The sequence below is a fragment of the Pongo abelii genome, chromosome 4 (assembly GCF_028885655.2).
Source record: "Pongo abelii isolate AG06213 chromosome 4, NHGRI_mPonAbe1-v2.0_pri, whole genome shotgun sequence".
Taxonomy (NCBI): Eukaryota; Metazoa; Chordata; class Mammalia; order Primates; family Hominidae; genus Pongo; species Pongo abelii.
Window position 1 is genome coordinate 64,859,431 of NC_071989.2, and position 20,718 is coordinate 64,880,148.

Here is a 20,718-nt window from a genome sequence, read left to right on the forward strand (position 1 = left end):
CGGGGTGGATTTAGTTGGAGAGGGAAGGCTTCTCTCAGACAGTGACTCATGAGCCTGAGACTTAAAGGAGTCCCAGCAGGACATCATGTGCAAAGGTTCTCAAGGAACCTTTGAGAAGGAGGAGGGAACAAACTTGGGGTATTAGAGCAACAAGAAGAAGGCCAATGTGTTAGTTTTCTGTGGCTGCTATAACAAATTAACACAAACTGGGTAACTTAAAGCAACATAAATTTATTCTCATAGTTATGGAAGCCTGAAGTTAAAAATCAAGGTGTCAGCAGTGCTGCCCTCCCTCTGGAGGTTCTGGGACAGAATCTTTGCTTCTTCTAGCTTCTAGTGGCTATAGGCATTCCTCGGCTTGTGGCTGCATATCTCTTGGCTCTGTCTTCACATTGTGCCTCCTTTGTGGGTCTTTGTGTTATTTCGCTCTGCCTCTTTATTATAAGGACACTTGTGATGGCAATTAGGACCCATACCGATAATCCAGGGTAATCTCATCTCAAAATCTTTAACTTAATTTCGTCTGCTGTGACCCCTTTTCTCTCTCTTTTCTTTTCTTTTCTTTTTTGAGACAGAGACTTGTTCTGTCACCTAGGCTGGAGTGCAGTGGCGCAATCTCGGCTGCCTGCAAGCTCCACCTCCTGGGTTCAAGCGATTCTCCTGCCTCAGTCTCCTGAGTAGCTGGGATTACAGGCACCCGCCACCATGCCTGGCTAATTTTTGTATTTTTAGTAGAGATGGGGTTACACCATGTTGGACAGGCTAGTCTTGAACTCCTGACCTCAGGTGATCTGGCTGCCTTGGCCTCCCAAAGTTCTGGAATTACAGGCGTGAGCCACCGTGCCCAACCAGTTAAGCATTTTTATGATAAAATTCTGTTGGAAATTATTTTTGATGTATTTTTTCAAAATTCATCTTGGAATTTGTAAGTTGGATGTATGTGGGATATTAAGTTCCATAGCTTGAAGCTTAATAATAAGTTTTTCAATTCTTTAGTGTTAGAGTGTTTTATAACACTTGTAAAACCAGCCTTTTTTTTTTTTTTTTTTTTTTTTGCCTCTGTTCACTCTATAGTACTTTGAGCCTTACAAAGAAGAAAAAAGTCTTCAGATTTTAAGTAGAAAATATTGGATAATTGTTCTTGTTTTAATGTCTGTGGTAGTAATAAGCTGGAACTTTTTTTTTTTACTGTAGCAATTACCAAAACCCCAAGTCATTTCAAGTATGTTGTTATTTTTGTGCCCTTAATGATGAGTCAGAAAAATGTTTGGACGACTCTTGAGCTTTTTAAAAGTAGTTTTAAAAGTCAGTGTCTTTGAGAAAGAAATTTTAGCAAATAGATGTTACCTAAAGATGGCTACCTTGGTGCATTCTCTCTAGGTTTGGGACTTAGTTAAATGAACTTATTTGAAGGAACATTGTAACTATTGTAATATAGTTAGTTGATTAAGAGATCATCTGTAGATTTCCTTTCATTCTTAAATTATTAAATTCTGATTGTCATGTGCAAGAATTTCAGAGCTCTATTCTGAACTTTTGCCATAATTAAAGGAAATTTATGTGAGAAGAAATAAAGATGTGGATTAATGATGATAAGGACACCCTAAGTGAGAAAAAAATTACTCAAATTGTCGTTAATCTAGAGCTATCCGGAGAAGTGTTGGAAGGTTCCAAAATTAACTTGCATTCAGCTATTGATTTTATAATAAGTTGAATTTTCTAAATCTGGCAGTCATTCTACCACTGCTAATGTAATGCATGTGTGTTAATAGTAAATAATTTTCTTTAGCCCAAAGTAGGGAAAGTGAACAGTTAGTATTTGAGAGCAAAGACAGTCTTCAGCTACTGCTGTGGCAAATTTGATTAAAATTAACCATGAATATTCTGACGCTATAGCTGAGGATATATCTTTTCATTGTAGTTGTAGTGCAGTGGCAGGTTGCATATATAAATTGTTTCCAGTCCATAAGTGAATTTACTTTACAGTGAATCCTTTTTTTTTTTTTTTTTTTTTTTTTTTTTTTGAGATGTTGTGAGACAGTGTTTTGCTCTTGTTGCCCAGGCTGGAGTGCAGTGGCACGATCTCGGCTCACCACAACCTCTGCCTCATGGGTTCAAGCGATTCTTCTGCCTCAGCCTCCTGAGTAGCTGGGATTACAGGCACCTGTCACCATGCCGGGCTAATTTTGTATTTTTAGTAGAGATAGGGTTTCTCCATGTTGGTCAGGCTGGTCTTGAACTGCTGACCTCAGGCGATCCGCCCACCTTGGCCTCCCAAAGTGCTGGAATTACAGGTGTGAGCCACTGAGCCCGGCCAGTGAATTCCTTTTTAAAACATGAGAGTACCATTAATTGGTTTCACTGTAAACGCAGTAGAGGTTTTAAAAATTTCTGTAGTGCTTTTCTAGAGCAAAGATTAGTGTTAAATCACTAATACTCTGTAATATTGATGAATATACTGTAATATATGGAACTTGGCACACAATAGTGTATATTGACCCGTGTTGATTTATTCGTGTATTACTTGTCAGATTTTATAATGATGTTTTATATTTTCTTTTCTATTTTTATTTTTTGAGACAGGGTCTTATTCTGTTACCCAGGCTGGAGTGAGTGGTGTGAACTCAGCTCACTTCAACTTCTGCTTCCCAGGCGCAAGTGAACCTCCCATCTCAGCCTCCCAAGTAGCTGGGACTACAGGCTCATGCCACCACACCTGGCTAACTTTTTGTATTTTTAGTAGAGCTAGGGTTTCGCCATGTTGCCCAGGCTGGTCTTGAACTCCTGCGATCAAGTGATCCTCCTGCCTCAGCCTCCCACAGTGCTGGGATTACATGCGAGAGCCACCACACGCAGCCTCATTGTACTTTTCAGGAATATGGGTGACTTAAATGACTAAACTTTTATTTTAAGTCAGGTGTCAGCAAATCCTTTCTATAAAGGGCCAGATAATAAATAATTTAGACTTTATAGGCCTTACCTGTCTGTCACAACTTTGCTGTTGTAGTGCTCATATCAAACTGTTTACAGAATCAGGTGGCCCACCAGATTTGGCCGGTGGCTGTAGTTTTCTGACCACTGTTCTGGTGATATATATTAGTATTATATATACAATGTTAAAGTGAAGATGTCTTGGAATAATTAGTAAAGGAACATCCAGTGATTTAGAAAACCTTACAGTCTGTCATTATTTTGTTCTGAACAAAGCTCAATTATTATAATTTTCTGGTATTTGTGAAATAAATGACACATTTGTATTCAAAGTAGGAAACTAATCTTTTCTTTCTTCTTTCTCACAGGATAGGTATTCTTCTGGAGAAAATGGAGACAATTTTAACAGGGCTCCAGCTTCATCATCAGGTATGTGTTATGGGAAAAAGGTAAAACCCTTTTTAGTTTAAGGGTTTCATCTAGTGAATGAAGAGCCGCAGACTAGTAGATATCTTGTAGAGGGTGTTTTAAAAAATTTCTTAGTGAAAGTTCCTTCTGATTTGGATATTGTGGAATGGGGGTACTTCTAGTTAGAGGAATTGAGAGAGGGGAAAGTATAGACTCTATTATTTGATTTAATGGATTACTAGAAAACATTTGCCCAACTTGGAAGTTGCACATTCGGCTTCCAGGCTGCTAGGGCATCATCATCAGGGTTCCTGACATAAGGGAGTAGAATATAGGACTGTAAGGTTGTCGAAGCAGGTTACAATGGTGATGACCTGTCAGGATAATAACTGTTTAAGCCAAATCTGCTATACCATCAGGATATCTTGAGTTTCTTTGGGATCAGAAAACTAATTTGGGAAAGGTCTTAGAAGAACAATAGAAACGTGTCAAGGTAAAGGAACCCATATCCTTCCTGATGCGCCCTCCTCCCAACCCCACTCTGAACTTGTTTTCACTTTGGTTGCCCCTCCCACCATCATTTTTCCCCTTGGGTTGTCCAACTCTATTTTACAGAGTGGATGTAGATGGGAAGATGGGTGGAAGTGGTAGGACTAGGCTGGGAAATTGAACTCATGGCAGTAGTTTTTCACATTGTTGAAGTCCAAAGCAGGATGAAATGCAACTGTTACTATAATAAAATAATTTTGACCAGACTCAGTGGCTCATGCCTGTAATCCCAGCACTTTGGGAAGCCGAAGTAGGAAGACCATTTGAGACCAGGAGATCAAATGATCATTTGAGGTCATTTGAGACCAGCTTGGGCAACATAGTTGGAGTCTATATCTACAGAAAATTTAGGCTGGGTATGGTGGCTCATGCTTGTAATCCCAGCACTCTGGGAGGCTGAGGCAGGTGAATCACAAGGTCAAGAGATTGAGACCATCCTGGCCAACATGGTGAAACCCTGTCTCTACTAAAAATACAAAAATCAGCTGGGTGTGGTGCTGCATGCCTGCAGTCCCAGCCACTCGGAAGGCTGAGGCAGGAGAATCGCTTGAACCCGGGAGGCGGAGGTTGCAGTGAGTCGAGATTGCGCCACTGTACTCCAGCCTGGAGATGGAGTGAGACTCCATCTCAAAAAAAAAAAAAAAAAATTAAAAATTAGCTGATCATGGTGGCCTGTGCCTGTAGTCCTAACTACTTGGCAGGTTGAGGATTGCTTGAGCCCGGGAGTTCAAGGCTACAGTGAACTATGATCATGCCACTACGCTCTTGCCTGGGCAATGGAGCAAAACCCTGTCTCTAAAAACAAAACAAAAACATTAAAAAACTATGATGAAGTATACATAAGATTTACCATTTTAATGTGTACAGTTAGCAGCATTCGGTACAGTCTCATTATTCTGTAACCATCATCCTCCATCTACGCCCAGAACTTTCTTGTCTTCCCAAACTGGAACTCTGTACTCATTGAAAAAATAACTCCCCATTTCCTCCTCTCCCTGATCCTGGCAACCACCATCTACTTCCGGTGAATTTGAGTTACTATGACTTTACTATGAGTCTCTAAATCGAGTTACTACTACTTTTAAGGCTGACTAGCATAAGGAAGAGGGCCTGGTGGCATCAGGTAGTAGTTTTATCATTTCTGTTACCAAAAATTAGTAGATGAGGTAAAACATTTTATGATCAAGGGAGCTGCATGCTCACTGAAACCTGGCCTATGGTGGAAAACACCCATGGTGAGGTAGTTTCCAAAATGTGAGGATAGTTTGAGAGTCAGTTTATCAGGTTAAAGCAAATCTAATTCTCATGAGGATCTTAAGTTCAGGGTAAATATCTTGACAAAAGTTAAGTTTAAAAGAGATGCCTTTGCTATTTTCAAAATATGTTTATCTTTTATAAACATTTAAACACAGTGGTTTCATACAGAAATATTCAGATTCTGAGAAGTTCTTGGAATCCTGCCTGCTGAAACCCCAGCAAAGGGCTAATTTTGCTTCTACTATATAAACTCTGTGTGTACTTAGAATATTCCAGAAAGACAAATGGATAAATGTAATAGATACCTCTTAACATGTCTATTTGCATAGATTGCTGTGTAATCAGGAGAAACCTGGTTTTTTGAGGTATGAACAGAAGCCAATATTTGTAAAGGAATGAAAGTTTAGATCTATAATATATTAACTCATAACACTGTTTTGTATTGGAATTTTCAAGAAACTAGACTGAAATAACCACCAACTAAAAGCTGAGGTTTTTTTTAGCATTAGACCTATGAATGTTTAGGTTAATGAAATGAAATCATTAATGAAAATCACTAATGAAAAATATTGATTGCCTGCTTACCTTCTTCTAGATAACAAGTCCTTTTTGTAGTTCTTCATAATTTTTTATTTTTTATGAAAATTTTGTTATTAGAGAAATACAAACCAGGCCAGTGAATGTAAGCCAAGCCAATACCTAAATATGCTTATTGCTTTTAAAAAAAAAAAGGAAAAAGGGAGAAATAAAATCTGAAATCTTAGCCTCTAAATTTAGCCACCATTGATGTCTATTGACTCTGATTTTTTAGATTCCTGTGTATATTCACACATACATGATCGTATGCCACTGGCATAATATATTAATACATATGTTCATTTTTTATAAATACCTTTCTTGTTTTTCCTTTGCTTACCCATGCTTACCTTCCATACCCTTTTCATGCTCTTAAAATTGTATTTAGACATGTGTCTTTTCATTCTGTATTTTATAGAAATGGAATCCTGTTATATCACGTCTTGCTTTTATTTAATAGTCATGGAAACCCTTCTAAACAACTGGTATTATCTGATTATTTCCAAAATTAAGTGAAAACAATTTCACATTACTTGGCTTTAAAATGTCAATAGGAGCCAGGTGTAGTGGCTTATGCCTGTAATCCCTTTGCTTTGGGAGGCTGAGGTGGGAGAATTGCCTGAAGCCGGGAGTTCAGGACCGGCCTGGGAAACAAAGTGAGACACTGTACAAAAAATTTTTAAAAATTAGCTGGGCGTGGTGATGTGCACCTGTAATCCCAGCTACTCAAGAGGCTGAGGTAAGAGGATTGCTTGAGCCTAGAATTTTGAGGTTACAGTGAGCATTGATCACACTACTGCACTCCAGCCGGGCTGATGGAGTGAAACCCTGTCTCTTAAAAAAAAATTCTGCTGAACCTTGCCTGCCGTGTATTTGAGGGTGGATCATTAAAATGCTGATTAGAAAGTCAACTCTGTGCAGGGACGCACTGATGGGCTCTACCGTCAAGTGATTGGGCCAGGGCCAGGCTGTTTTGTTTGGGAGAGCAGGATCCCCTAGTCTCTGAGATTTAAGTTTTTGTAACTGTATATGCTAGTTCCAGCCTTCCTTTCCTCCCTCTCTGTCTTCACTATATTGTACAGCTCCTATGTTGCTTTTGCTGATTTCTTTATTACTCATGTTTGATTTGAAACAAGCTGTTTGTGGGAGGAAGTTTTAGGGATTTCTTGCCCTCCCCTTCCCCAAAGGAGAAATTCTTTTGTATGTGGGTTTTTTTTTTTTTTTTCCAGAAAACTTTTTGCAAGTTGTTTTCTTTGCAATGCTAACTTTTAAAAGGCCACTAAAGTTAACTGGATTACAAACTAAGCAGAAATTGCTTTACAAAAGGAGGGAAATACCAAAATGTCAGTTTCTGTAGAGAATCCACAGTTCAGTTTTATTCAGAGCAAAAAAAAAAAAAAAAAAAAAAAAACTTTTAATCACACTAGAAGAAACTCAGCAATAGGTTTGGAATCTGTACTCAAACTACACATGCAATGACAGTATTCTGCTAATGCAGTCGATTTGCTGTTGTATTTGTCTACTTTTTTATATTAATAATTATAAACTCTAAAGCGGTGCAACTAGTATTTGGAACAATCTTTACAGTGTCAGGCACATTTCGCTTTTTTTCACACCATTGGTTCTGTGTACGTGGGCTTCCTCCCCTTCAGTAAAGTCGTTTTGATATTGAAGGTCTTGGGAATGTCCGCAGGTGTTTTCTCCTTGATCTTATTGGCAGCAGTCTTGCATGTAACAAACCTTTGATAATAGCTTGCAGCTAGAATAAGTTCAAAGAGAGTTCCTTGGTGAATTTTCAGGAATTCTTGGTCCCAAACAGGATTTTTATCTGTTCATTTTTCTTCTCATTATTCTCAGGAGGAGGAGGAGGGTCATCTTTATAGGGGGTGCACCACTGAATGACCTTTTAAAATACTGCTTCATTATTTGGTAGAGGACTGGGTCATCATATCCTTCAATCATTCATTCCCAAATCTTCCAGCGTGATCTTGATAGTATAGATTGTTTGGTAATTTCTACATTAACCTCAAATATTTCTTCATTGGAACTCCACAACTAATTGAAGGCAGGCTAGAGGCTGACTTGAGCCGGGCAGCATCAGCACAGAAGGGAAGGGTGGAGAACATGGCTGCTCTGTGTATGTTTTTAAATGTGTGTTTTCTGAGCATATTTTGGTGTGTATTTTTAACTTAGAATTTTTTTTTTACTTTTCCCCCTCGTCACTGTTTAAGATATATTCCTAATTGATAATTGATTTCCTTACTTCTAATGACTGCATGGTATTTCATATACTTTTATCACCAAGTTTTATCTACTCCCATTCTCCCTCCATGATAGGCACTGAGATTACCTCCTGTTCCCCTCTGTTACCGTAGGATGGGCATTCTTGTATATGTTCATTTATGGGCCAGAGTGAGAATTACTTTGGATAGTGGACTTGAGTAGATTTACAGGGTTATGGAAAGGGGTAATGTACTTAATTTGTCTAAATATTTCAAAAATTGCTCTCCAGAATAGCTATACCAGTTTATACTCCCATCATTAGGATGTGAGGGTTCTCGTTCCTATATTCCCACCAACATTTGACATTTTTAATTTTAATTAATTTTAGCCAGTCTATTTGGGTATAAAGTAAAATCTTTTTTGTTGTTTTTGTTTTTTGAGACAGGGCCTTGCTCCGTTGTCCAGGCTGGAGTGCAGTGCTGCAATCATAGCTCACTGCAGCTTCAATCTCCATTTTTATGTATTTCAAATCCATTTTTATGTATTTTTTATTTACATAGGTTTTTGGGGAACAGGTGGTGTTTGCTTACATGAGTAAGTTCTTTAGTGGTGATTTGTGAGATTTTGGTGAACCCATTACCTGAGTAGTATACACTGTACCCAATTTGTAGTCTTTTATCCCACTCCTTTCCCCAAGTCCCCAAAGTCCATTGTATCATTCTTATGCCTTTGCATCCTCATAGCTTAGCTCCTGCTTATGAGTGAGAATATCTGCTATTTGGTTTTCCATTCCTGAGGTACTTCACTAAGAATAATGGTCTCCAATTCCATCCAGGTTGCTGCAGATGCCATTATTTCATTTCTTTTTGTGGCTGAATATTATTCCATGGTGTATATATATACACCACTCATTGATTGATGGACATTTGAGCTGGTTCCACATTTTTGAAATTGCCAATTGTGCTGCTATAAACATGCGTTTGCAAGTATCTTTTCGTATGACGACTTCTTTTCCAACTAGTGAGAGAGGTGTAGGATTCCCAAGAATAATTGTTACCCTGTGACTTTATTGTAGAATCTTTATTGGAGACCTTTTCATGAAAAAAATCTACTGTATTAAAGTCTTATGTAAACCATAAAGCTTAATGTTTTGAACCACCACTAATTTTAAGAACATTGCCCACCGGGCGTGGTGGCTCACGCCTGTAATCCCAGCACTATGGGAGGCTGAGGTGGGTGGATTACTTAAGGCCAGGAGTTCGAGACCAGCTTGGCCAATGTGGTGAAACCCTGTCTCTACAAAAAAATACAAAAATTAGCTGGATATTGTGGTACATGCCTCTAGTCCCAGCTACTCAGGAGGCTGAGGCAGGAGAATTGCTTGAACCTGGGGGGCAGAGGTCGTAGTGAGCAGAAATCGTACCACTGCTCTCCAACCTGGGTGACAGAGCAAGACTCTATCTCAAACAAGACAAAAATATTCTCATGCACATTTGGGTTGTTTCCTTTTTTGCTGTTATGAACAAACTCTCATCATTCCTTAGTTTGCTAAGTATATGTTAAGTCATGAAAGGTGTTAAATTATGTAATATACTTTATCTGGAGAGATTAGTTTTTTTTTATTAATGTTGTATGTTACCTTTTTTTAGATATGGTAGTGTTAAATACCCTTGCATACTGGGATAAACTCAATTAGTCATAATATATTTTATCCATTCAATTTACTGTTGGGTTTGGTTTGCTAATATTTGTTTTTGAGATTTTGTATCTGTGAGTAAGAAGTTTATAATTTTCTTCTGAACTTTCATATCAAGGTTGTGCTGGTCTGTAGAATGAGTTGGTGAGTAATTTCTCTGTTTCCTGGAAGAGTTGTATGACAGTTGAATGATTTGTCCTTTGAGAGTTTGGTAGAACTCACCTGTAAAACCCCATCTCTCTGCATCTTTCTGATGCAGAAAATTAAGTACTGATTTAACTTCTGTAGGAGAGTTGGGTTTTTTATTGATTCTTGAGTCACTTGGTGAGTCAATTTTCTAGGAACTTTTTCATTTCTTTTAATTTACTAGCATAAAGTTGTTCAGAGAAGTTCTCTAGTTGTCTTTCAGTTCTTTGAGATTCTTTTTAAACACATTTCTAATACTGTTCATTTGTGTCTTTGTATCTGTTCTCCCCTCACCCCCCTTATTAGTCCTCTAGTAGTTTGTTACCCTGGCAAATTTTATAGGTCTTTTCGAAGAACCAAGTTTTGGCCTTTTTGAGCCGCTATATTACGTTTGTTTCCTTAAAAAAAAAAAAAAAGGAGAGACAGACAGACAGACAAGATCTTTTTCTGTTTCCCAGGCTGGAGTGCAGTGATTTAATCATAACTCACTGCAGCCTTGAATTCCTGGGCTCAAGTGATCCTCCTGCCTTAACCTCCCGAATAGCTGGGTCTACAGATGTGCACCACCACACCCAGTTACTTAAATTTTTGTTTTTAGTAGAGATAGGGTCTTGCTATGTTGCCCAGGCTGGTCTCAAATTTCTGACCTCAAGCATCTCTTCCCACTTTGGTCTCCCAAAGCTGTTTCCTATTTTATTAACTTTTGTTCTTTATTTCCTTTACTTTTGTGTGATTTACTTTGTTTTTCTAATATTCTTGTTGAGATGGCTATTAAGCTTATTGAGTTCTTGTTTTCTAGTATAAATATTTAAATACTGATAAAGTCACATTTTTATCATATAATTTGAAGTATTTTTAAACTTCCATTGTGAGTTTTTTTTTTTGAGCTGTGGGTTATATAGAAATCTTTTTAAAAATACGTCACCAAATGGGATTTTAAACAATTTTTTTTCATATTTAATAGCTTTTGATTTGATGGCATTGTGATAAGAGAATCTCGTGTATATGAATTGATTTTTGAACTCTTTTGTTGAATTTGCATTATGGCCCTTCTACATGGCCAGTTTATAAACACTCTCCATTGTTGAAGAATGTGAGCTCTTTAATGTTGAATGCCGTATATTTCTTTAGAATCCTTGTGCATACTATTGTATGGATGACCATAATTTCTTTATTCCACTTTGATCATTTATTTGGTATTACAGACAGTGCTTATAAAAACTTTATGTCTGTCTGGATAACCATGTGATTATATCCAGAGGAGAAATTCATGTTACTGTACTTTCAGAGTATATGCCTTTTAAATTAGGATCAAGATTGATCTAGTTTATAATCTAAATACAGTGTATGTTTTGTGCTTGTTTCCCTGTGTCTTTGTTCTGGCTATTAGCAAATTTAAGACTGTTTTCCATTTTTTAAAAATTTATTTATTTTGTTGTTTTCTTTCAGGGAATAGAAAGGACTTTTCCATTCAGTTATGAGGTTAAAAATTGCTGTCTTTTGATTTCTAATTCTTTATGAATGAGATTTAGTCACAATTTATTTTTCTTTAGGAGAACTGTCTATTCATATAGCCATTTTTTTTTTTTTAACTGGGCTGTTTGTCACCTTTTTCACTGCTATATAAAATTTCTCCTTTGCCACGTGTGGAACATTGAGAAGGCTTAAGGTTTGCAAGTACTAGATACTTGTTTTTATTTGACTTACTTCAAAATGTTGTTTGCTTTAGAAATGGATGATGGACCTTCTCGAAGAGATCATTTCATGAAAAGTGGATTTGCCTCTGGGCGGAATTTTGGAAACAGAGGTAAGCATCTTTGTCTTTCCTTAATCTCCTGAACTGTTGAATAATTGGATACATAGAGGCTTTCATGGCCGTTTGGTACAAAGCTAAGTCTGTTGTAAGTCAGTGTATAGTAGACTTGGTGTTGAGATAATGAGTTCATCATTTTTCCAAGTTCATTTTTTTTTTTTTTTTTGCTGTTTTACTTCTTTGGATAGTAGGGAGTAGTGTTAAGTTGATTAGACAGATTGGTTGGAGGGATGGATGGGTTGGATGGATCTATGATTCACAGAGCTGCTTCTTAATGTGTTTATGATATTGATTTCCAACAGTTGACGTGGGAAGAATGTTTGTAAAAGCTTCAGGGATTAGAGGTGAGAGGGACTCTTTCTTGAATTTTATATTTTTCAAGAAAAGGCAGTGTAGGAAACATTTGTTAGCTCATTAGTATTAATTTTTTAAGAGTTTATTTTGCCATTATTGGATTTTTAAATTTTACTTTTAGAACAACCGCCTGATATGACAGATAATAACACAGCAAAACACCTTTCTACAGTCCCTTTTTAGACTTAATATTAACATGCTAGAAATATGTGCTATATTTTATTATAGTGCAATAACATATTAGAACTTCAAGTTAAATTTATTTGAAAATCCATATGGTCATTTTTTTATCTTTTAGGGGATGCCATAGCTAGGGCTATTTGGTAAACATACTTGACACTTATTCTTGAATTTTTGAGATGTTATTTTTTGAAAAACTCTATTGAGACTTGCAGATATTTTTGCTATGGAAACTAAAAGATGCATGATGTTTTATTTGACATTTGGAAAATTTAATTTCTTTAGATACAATGAACACAAATTTGAGTTTTATATTTTGACATGTTTCTGCCACTAATGGAAATGATTTATTCAAATATACACATATATATTGGTTTTTAAGCCTGCATATTAAGATGCATTGCTTATTTGGACAATGTAATTGTGCTAAGAGATTCAAATGAGGTTTTGTTAGCTACTACTAACATTAGAAATATTTTAATATTACATTTAGGAGCATATTTATTATTTAGGTATCTTTTAAAATTATATTTTAGTAGAGGTTATATGATATTTTGATAACAGCCTTCTAAATATTATTGAATAAAACCTTTTTCAGTGAGAAAATCATCACTGAGGCAGATTTTACCACAAATTATTTTCATGTTTTAGGTTGAAATACACATAAAATTTCTGATCAGAACTCTTAGTTGTTAATACTTTAAACAATTAGCTTTATATTTTATATAACCTGAGACATTTGTAGACCCATGAGTATAACTTATTTTCTGTATGATTCTTCTAACATTTTATATCGTTTCCTTTTTTTTTTTTCTTTTTTGAGACAGTTTTGCTCTTGTTGCCTAGGCTGGAGTGCAATGGCACAATCTCGGCTCACTGCAACCTCCGCCTCCCAGGTTCAAGTGATTCTCTTGCCTCAGCCTTCTGAGTAGCTGAGATTACAGTTGTGCACCACCACGCCCAGCTAATTTTTTTTTATTAGTAGTAGAGACAGGGTTTCACCATGTTGGCCAGGCTAGTCTTGAACTCCTGACCTCAGGGGATCCACCTGCCTCGGCCTCCCAATGTGCTGGGATTATAGATGTGAGCCGCCGCGCCTGGCCTATATAGTTTCAATCTTGATTTTCTTCTCAGTAGAACTTGCATAACTGATAATGTGGTTTTTTGAAGTTGACTCTTCGTTGCTTAAAATATCGACTAGCTTGTTATGTCCTGTGAAGTATGTCTAAGTAGCTTGGACTTCCTGAATCACACATCTTTGAAATCTGATTAAAATACTTTTATAGTTGGACATACACAATTTTCCATGTGGTTTTAGGAGTTACACAGATTCCTTTTAACTCCCCTCTACAAGGGTATTACAGAGGTAAGTAAGACAGTATATAGGCATCACAGGGAATGCTTTAATTTTTTTCTCAGTGATAGTTTAAAGTGTCATTTTATGCTGTTTTGGATGTCTCTCCTGTTCTTTTTTTAATTTTTAATTTTAAATAATTGTTCTTGCTATCACATCTCTGCTCTCGAGATTTTTAATTTAGTGGTAGAGAAACACATGGAAAGAAATACTACTTTAAAAAGGTACAGATAGTATGCTGTGGGAATGTGGAAGAAGGATAAATTATGACTGGAGGGCTAAAGGAAGACTTCACATAATTGGTTTTTTGAAGAATGAAATGAATTTTGATAAGACAAATAGGAAAGCAGGGAATGCCATGCCAAAGGAATAGCATGTACAAAGATACAAAATATTAGAAGTTGACAGTGTGGAGTATTGGAGTTGTTTGGTGTGAATTAAAATGTTGGGTGTTTAGAATTACATAGTGAGAAACAAAGCTAAGAAGGTTAGTATAGGGAAATAGTATGGTGAGATGGGGAGGCCAGGAGGGAAGTGGTAGTCTTAGGTTTTTCCCTTATGTAGCCCCTTGTTTTAATTTTAAAAATGGAAAGGATATGATAAATATAAGAAATAGAAAAATAAAAAATAGAACAGTTAAACAGGACACGAGTGTAAGATTTTCAATAGCAGTGACTTTCACACAGGGCAGAGCATAATAGCTGGCTCTATCAGGATGAGAATTCAACATACAGAAAACTATGGAGCAGAATTTTCCTGCTTGAAGGTCTCCAATATAATACCAACTAGTAGAAAGCTGTATTTCACCAGTAGTAGATTTGTTTTTACCTTGGTATCATAATTTAAGAGTTTTTCTTTTAAGTTGCAGGTATATTAATTAATTTTAGGTTTCTGTGCTACTCTTTTCCCATCCTTGGAACTCCCTTTACGCCAGAAATTCATTTAATTCTTAGTTTTTGATGATGACACACTTAATTTTATATGTTAAAGAGTTTAACTGTCCAACCTTTTTCAGATGCTGGTGAGTCTAATAAACGAGATAATACATCCACAATGGGTGGTTTTGGAGTTGGAAAGAGTTTTGGAAACAGAGGTAATTACTTGGTTATGATATCTTACAATCAAAACTTGAGTGATTTTTTAATAATTGAGTTTAAATACTGATTGACAGACATTCCATATTGACATTTAATTTTGAAGGTATATATTCCGTGAGTGCCTTTGCACTAAAGATTATCTTATTAAAACTTATTAAAAACATTTTTTAATTTTATGAAAGATTACTGATGAATGCTTTTAAAATTAATTCTAGAGACATGTCTGTATGCTTCAGAGATGCATAACTCTTAGACATAGGTTTTTAGGAAATAAGTTTGAAAGCAAAACTTGACGACTTTTTGAAAAAGAGTAAACAAAAAGAAGCTAACAAGATTTTCATGTTATTGAGGAGAAAATCATTGAGTTATTGGGTTATAATTTAGTTGTATTGTCCTTAGCAGATGAAGAGATTGAGTTTGTAAAATTTTGAGAATTTTGATGGTTTTAAATAGAAAACATATAGTGGTTACACTGACATTCCTCTGTTTTGCCTATGTGCATATAGAGGAGTATATGACAATTGAGGTAATACACAATTGGCTGAAAAGAAAGTTGTTTTTAACCTTAAGAGAATGGAGTTGATAAACTGACACAAAGCAGAAATTGTTGTACAGCCTGAGTGAATTTGCATGTGATAGCTATGTATACAATTGTGTATCGCTTATCTTAGAAGGCATCATAACTAGTAGTTCCTGTGTGGTTATTATTTTTACCACAGAGGTACAGGAAATTGTTTCATTTTATATTTTGTATAGGTTTTTCAAACAGCAAGTTTGAAGACGGTGATAGCTCTGGTTTCTGGAGAGGTAAGGTTGATACTTTTGTGTTTTAAAATTTAATGTCAAGAGTACATGCTAAAAAAGAGAAATTAAGATTAAGTCTCTTAGTCCGGACCAATTCTAACTTATTTAAACCAGATTTTATGAAGTAGCTATATCCAAAGCCTTAACCAAGGATATTACTGCTTTGTACATAAAGAATTCAGGCATCCTAATTTGGCCTGTTGCCATCTGCCTTAATCCATGAGGTACAACTTTTGAATGCTCTGAAACTTAAGAAAATGGGGATCGATAGTAAAAAGAAGTAGTCAAGAAGTGAAACTTCACTCTCTATATAAATACAGTTTGTGATGTATAGGGTCACATTTAGATTCAAGTAAATCTAAGAAAAAGTTTCATGAGAATGTAAATCAGTGCTGAAATTAAAGACAATTCCATTGAAGGTACTGACGCTCTACAGGAATACAGAGAATGATGAGAATAATGATACCAGAAGATGGACTATGATAAACCAGTGCATTCCCAAATCTGATTGAGTCGATTTGGGTGAGGCCTTAGAACCTGTATTTAAAAGCATCCATGGTGATCCTGATACCTCCAGTGTTTGGTAACCATTGATGTATGAAATCTTTATAACATAGAACACTTTAGGGTCCCAAACTTGGCTTCATGTCTCTGCCTTGCTACCTGCTAGTTGAAGTAGAACAAGTTGCTTAATTTTTCTAAGCCAGTTTTCTATTCCATAGAATGGAAGGTATTTTATAGGTGGTTAGGCAGACTAAGTGAGAATGCGTGTAAAAGCACACAGCTCAATACCAGACACATTCATGATAAACACTCAGATGTCATCTATCTTTCTTCATTAAATATTTGAAGCTTGATCTTATTAAACACTTTGATTCCCAAAGTCAAAACCAAGCCTAGACCTGATCACCTTAAAACACTTTTGGTATAAGGCTGGATTTTAATTATCAAATGAGACTGTTTCTCCAAACTATTGCCAGTCTTTCTCCCTACTTCTCTTCTTTTTCTCCTATCCCATTCAAATGAAAACATATGACGTAGAATTAGTATTTGTGAGAGAAGAAAAATACCATCATTTTTATTCTTTTCCATTTCTATGTGTTTCTATTCTGATCTCTCAACTTTTAACTCATTTAATATTCAAGATCATTTCTACTTATACACAGACCTTTCTACCTACTTGACCCCTTTGTAGAGATGGTGGGCCAGAGAGCTTTTGAATACAAATTCCAGTTTCTCGTAGCACTTGAGAGAACTTCTCTCCGAAGTGGCCTGCTTGCTTTGTTTTGATCTACTTTCTTCTTTTTTCGTTTTTAGTTCCCCTAAAAAAAAAAATATATATATATATATATATATATAAAAAATATATGGATTGAATTCATTCATTGTCTCAATTGTTAGCAAGCCCAAGTTCTGAGCTCACGGTAGAAGCTTTTTACTCTGGACACAAATGGATAGTATGTTTTAAAATTTTTTTCCCCTGTAATCTACTTTGCTTAAGCTGGTATATTGTAGTGATAAGGAACTCAGATACTGGATTTGAACACCTAGGTGTGAGACTCAGATCCTCCTCCTGGCAATTGTATTATCTTGAAAAAGCCTGTAACTTTCTGTTTTTCATTTTCTGTATTTGTATAATGATGATTGTATCTACTTCACAAGGTTTTTGTGAAACTTTAGACTAAAGTTAATACATGTGATACATTTAGAACAGGGCCAGGTACATACTTTATGTGTTATTATTATTATTTTTCGAGACGGAGTCTCGCGCTGTCGCCTGGGCTGGAGTGCAATGGCACAATCTTGGCTCACTGCAACCTCTACCTCCAGGGTTCAAGTGATTCTCCTGCCTCAGCCTCCTGAGTAGCTGGGATTACAGGGGCCCGCCATCACATCTGACTAATTTTTATATTTTTAGTAGAGACGGGGTTTCACCATGTTGGCCAGGCTGGTCTCAAACTCCTGACCTCGTGATCTGCCCGCCTCGGCCTCCCACAGTGCTAGGATTACAGGCATGAGCCACTGCACCAGGCCATATGTTATTTTTATATAATTAATAGGTTGTGACTAATCTTGGTATCATTATCTCATTTTTGTTTGTGCTTAGCTTTATTTCCTAACTGTATAGAGATCACTTATTTTTTAAAGTAATTTTTTATTTTGAAATAGTTTTATTCATAAGAAGTTGCAAAAATAGTACAGAGTTTTTTTATGTACCCATCACCCAACTTCTCTTAATGTTTTCTATTTTTATTCCCACTGTGGTCAAAATAACTATAGGTTTATTTTGAGGAAATAATTGGCCAGAGATATTGTGAGACTCTTTTCCTTGCCAGATCCCAGATTAATAGTTTTTGTTGTTTTTTTTTCCTCGAAAGCAGTAAATATTAGTTATCATCATTGTTATTCCAGGGCCAACTTTTCAAAACATTTCTTTCCTGCCCTTCTACATTGTATTAAGTCCTACTTTCCAGAAAGTTGTCTTGTTAATGGCTCTTCAGGATTGTTTGTCAGTTGTCAGCTGCAGCTGAAATAGGAGACTGCAACAAGAGCTTTGGGTCACTGTTTATTGTAGAACATTATTAGTTGTTAAATGGATTGGGACTTTTACACAGGAACTTAGCTAATAGCCTGCAAGCTGTTTAGTCACTTGCTCTCATTATTTTGACTTAATGTTCCCAGATATTAAATATTAATGACATGTACAAAGATCCCTTGAAACCATCTTTGTATTCCCGAATGTGAGTTTTTTTGGAATCTTCTGGAAAGCTTGATGTCATAGTAATAACATAGAACTTTTACATTTCGAAAAATCATTCCTCTCAGAATAAACATTTCTGGGAATGGAGCCTAGGAATTTATTTTTAACCAACTCTCCAGGTAGTTTTCAGGCAGGCTTAAGTATAGTAATCTCTCATACCACTATTTTAAAACTCTGGGAATTTTACTTATTAATATCATTACAAATGGAGAAGCTATGATATCACCAAATTATTTCATTAGGATGAATGGGGGAAAGTTTGCATATATTTAAGAAAGCACAAATGTCTCAAGTTTATTAAGAATGGTAAATTGGCCGGGTGCAGTGGCTCACGCCTGTAATCCCAGCACTTTGAGAGGCCAAGGTGGGCAAATCACCTGAGGTTCAGGAATTCAAGACCAGCCTGGCCAACATGGCAAAACCGCATCTCTCCTAAAAATACAAAAATTAGCCAGGAATGGTGGCGCATGCCTGTAATCCCAGCTACTCAGTAAGCTGAGGTGGGGATAATCGCTTGAACCCAGGAGGTGGAGGTTGCAGTGAGCAGAGGTTGTGCCAGTGCACTCCAGCCTGGGCAACAGAGCTTGACTCCATCTCCAAAAAAAAAAGTAAATTACAGAAAAGATATGACATTATAAATAGAATAGTCTAGTGGTCTATGGACCTTATGTGAGAACCACTTGATTACTTAATAGCTTAGATATTCCTGAAATCATTTTTGGTCAAACTGAAATTTATGAAATTCTTATTTTTTTGTTTTGTTTTGTTTTGCGTAGTATAATGCTTGGCAAATAGTAGGTTCTCAATTTCATATAATAAACATTTAATATTTAGATACATGAGATGATTTGTATAGGGAATTGACTCTGAGTAATGTCTTTATATATCTGTTAAAATTATTTGAAGAAATATGTTTATATTTTAACTTATGAAAATATTTTGTCTTCTTACTAACTTATCTTGTGACAGTGCTATTCTTTATATATTGCATCATTTAAGTTAATTAAATGCTATTTACATGTTAAATTTTTATTCAAGAGTCTAGCAATGACTGTGAAGATAATCCAACACGGAACAGAGGGTTTTCCAAGAGAGGCGGTAAGGACCACATTTTGGAACAATTTGTACTTAACACAGAGACACTAAAACTGGTAAAACTGATTTTGAAGGAGCTGGATGAAAAAGTCTGATGGTGAAAACCTTTGAAGAAAAATGCTTTGGTATATGTTTTCTGCTTTTAATATTTGAGTGAGTATTCAGTAGGTGCCCCTCCTTTCACTCTTTTTTTTTTTTTTTTTTTAAGTTTTTGGTTCAGGGGTTCATGTGTAGGTTTGTTATCTAGGTAAATTGCATGTCATGGGGTTTTGGTGTACAGATTATTTCATCACCCAGATAATAAGCATAGTACCTGATAGGTAGTTTTTTGATCCTGTACCTCCTCCCACTTTCTACCCTAAAGTAGGCCCCAGTGTCTGTTGTTCCCTTCTTTGTGTCCGTGTGTTCTCAGTGTTTAGCTCCCACTTATAAGTGAGAACATTCAGTATTTGGCTTTCTGTTCCTGCATTAGTTTGCTTAGAATAATGGAGCTCCATTCATGTTCCTGCAAAGGACTTTATGTCATTCTTTCTTATGGCTGCCTAGTATTCCATGGCACATATATACCACATTACCTTCGTCCAGTCTACTGTTCGTGGGCATTTAGGTTGATCTCTGTGTTTTTGCTATTGTGAATAGTGCTGTGGTGAACATATGTGTACATGTGACTTTATGGTAGAATTATTTATATTCCTTTGGGTATATACCTAATTATGGGATTGCTGGATGGAATGATAGTTCTGTTTTACATTCTTTGAGAAATCGCCACACTGTTTTCCACAATGGCTGAACTAATTTACACTCCCACCAGCAGTGTATAGGCATTCCCTTTTCTCTGCAACCTTGCCAGCATCTGTTATTTTTTGATTTTTTAGTAATAACCATTCTGACTGGTGTGAGATGGTATCTCATTGTGGTTTTGATTTGCATTTCTCTAATGATTAGTGATGTTGAACATTTTTTCATCTGCCTGTTGGCTGTATGTTGTCTTTTGAAACGTGCCCATGTCCATTGTCCACTTTTGAACGGAGTTGTTTTTCTGCTTGTACATTTAATTTCTTTATAGATTCTGGATATTAGGCCTTTGTCGGATGCATGGTTTGCAAATATTTTCTCCCATTCTGTAGGTTGTCTGTTTACTCTGCTGATAGTTTCTTTTGTTTTGCAGAAGCTTGTTCATTTAATTAGATCCCATTTGTCAATTTTTGTTTCTGCTGTGGTGGCTTTTGGCATCTTCATCACAGAATCTTCCAGGGCCTGTGTCTAGAATGGTATTTTGTAGGTTATCTCCAGGGTTTTTATAGTTTTAGATTTTACATGTTATTCTTTAATCCATCTGGAGTTGATTTTTGTATGCAGTCTAAGAAAGAGGTCCAGTTTCAATCTTCTGCATATGACTAGCCAGTTATCCTAGCGCCATTTATTGAATAAGGA

General features: G+C 36.2%; 1 protein-coding gene across 14 annotated transcripts in view; it reads left to right on the plus strand.

Moving 5' to 3' along the window:
- The window catches only part of DDX4 (DEAD-box helicase 4), a 133,519-nt gene that overhangs the window by 66,035 nt on the left and 46,766 nt on the right, over positions 1 to 20,718 (plus strand). For 9 of the 14 annotated variants that reach the window (XM_054555564.2, XM_054555563.2, XM_054555565.2 and 6 more), the window contains 6 exons: positions 3,300 to 3,360; positions 11,556 to 11,633; positions 11,942 to 11,983; positions 14,543 to 14,620; positions 15,381 to 15,431; positions 19,228 to 19,287. In XM_054555564.2, the coding sequence (XP_054411539.1) occupies positions 3,300 to 3,360; positions 11,556 to 11,633; positions 11,942 to 11,983; positions 14,543 to 14,620; positions 15,381 to 15,431; positions 19,228 to 19,287 (370 nt within the window). The remainder of the gene's footprint in view (positions 1 to 3,299; positions 3,361 to 11,555; positions 11,634 to 11,941; positions 11,984 to 14,542; positions 14,621 to 15,380; positions 15,432 to 19,227; positions 19,288 to 20,718) is intronic. The other 5 variants (XM_024247086.3, XM_003776596.4, XM_054555569.1 and 2 more) reach the window with 1 other exon arrangement.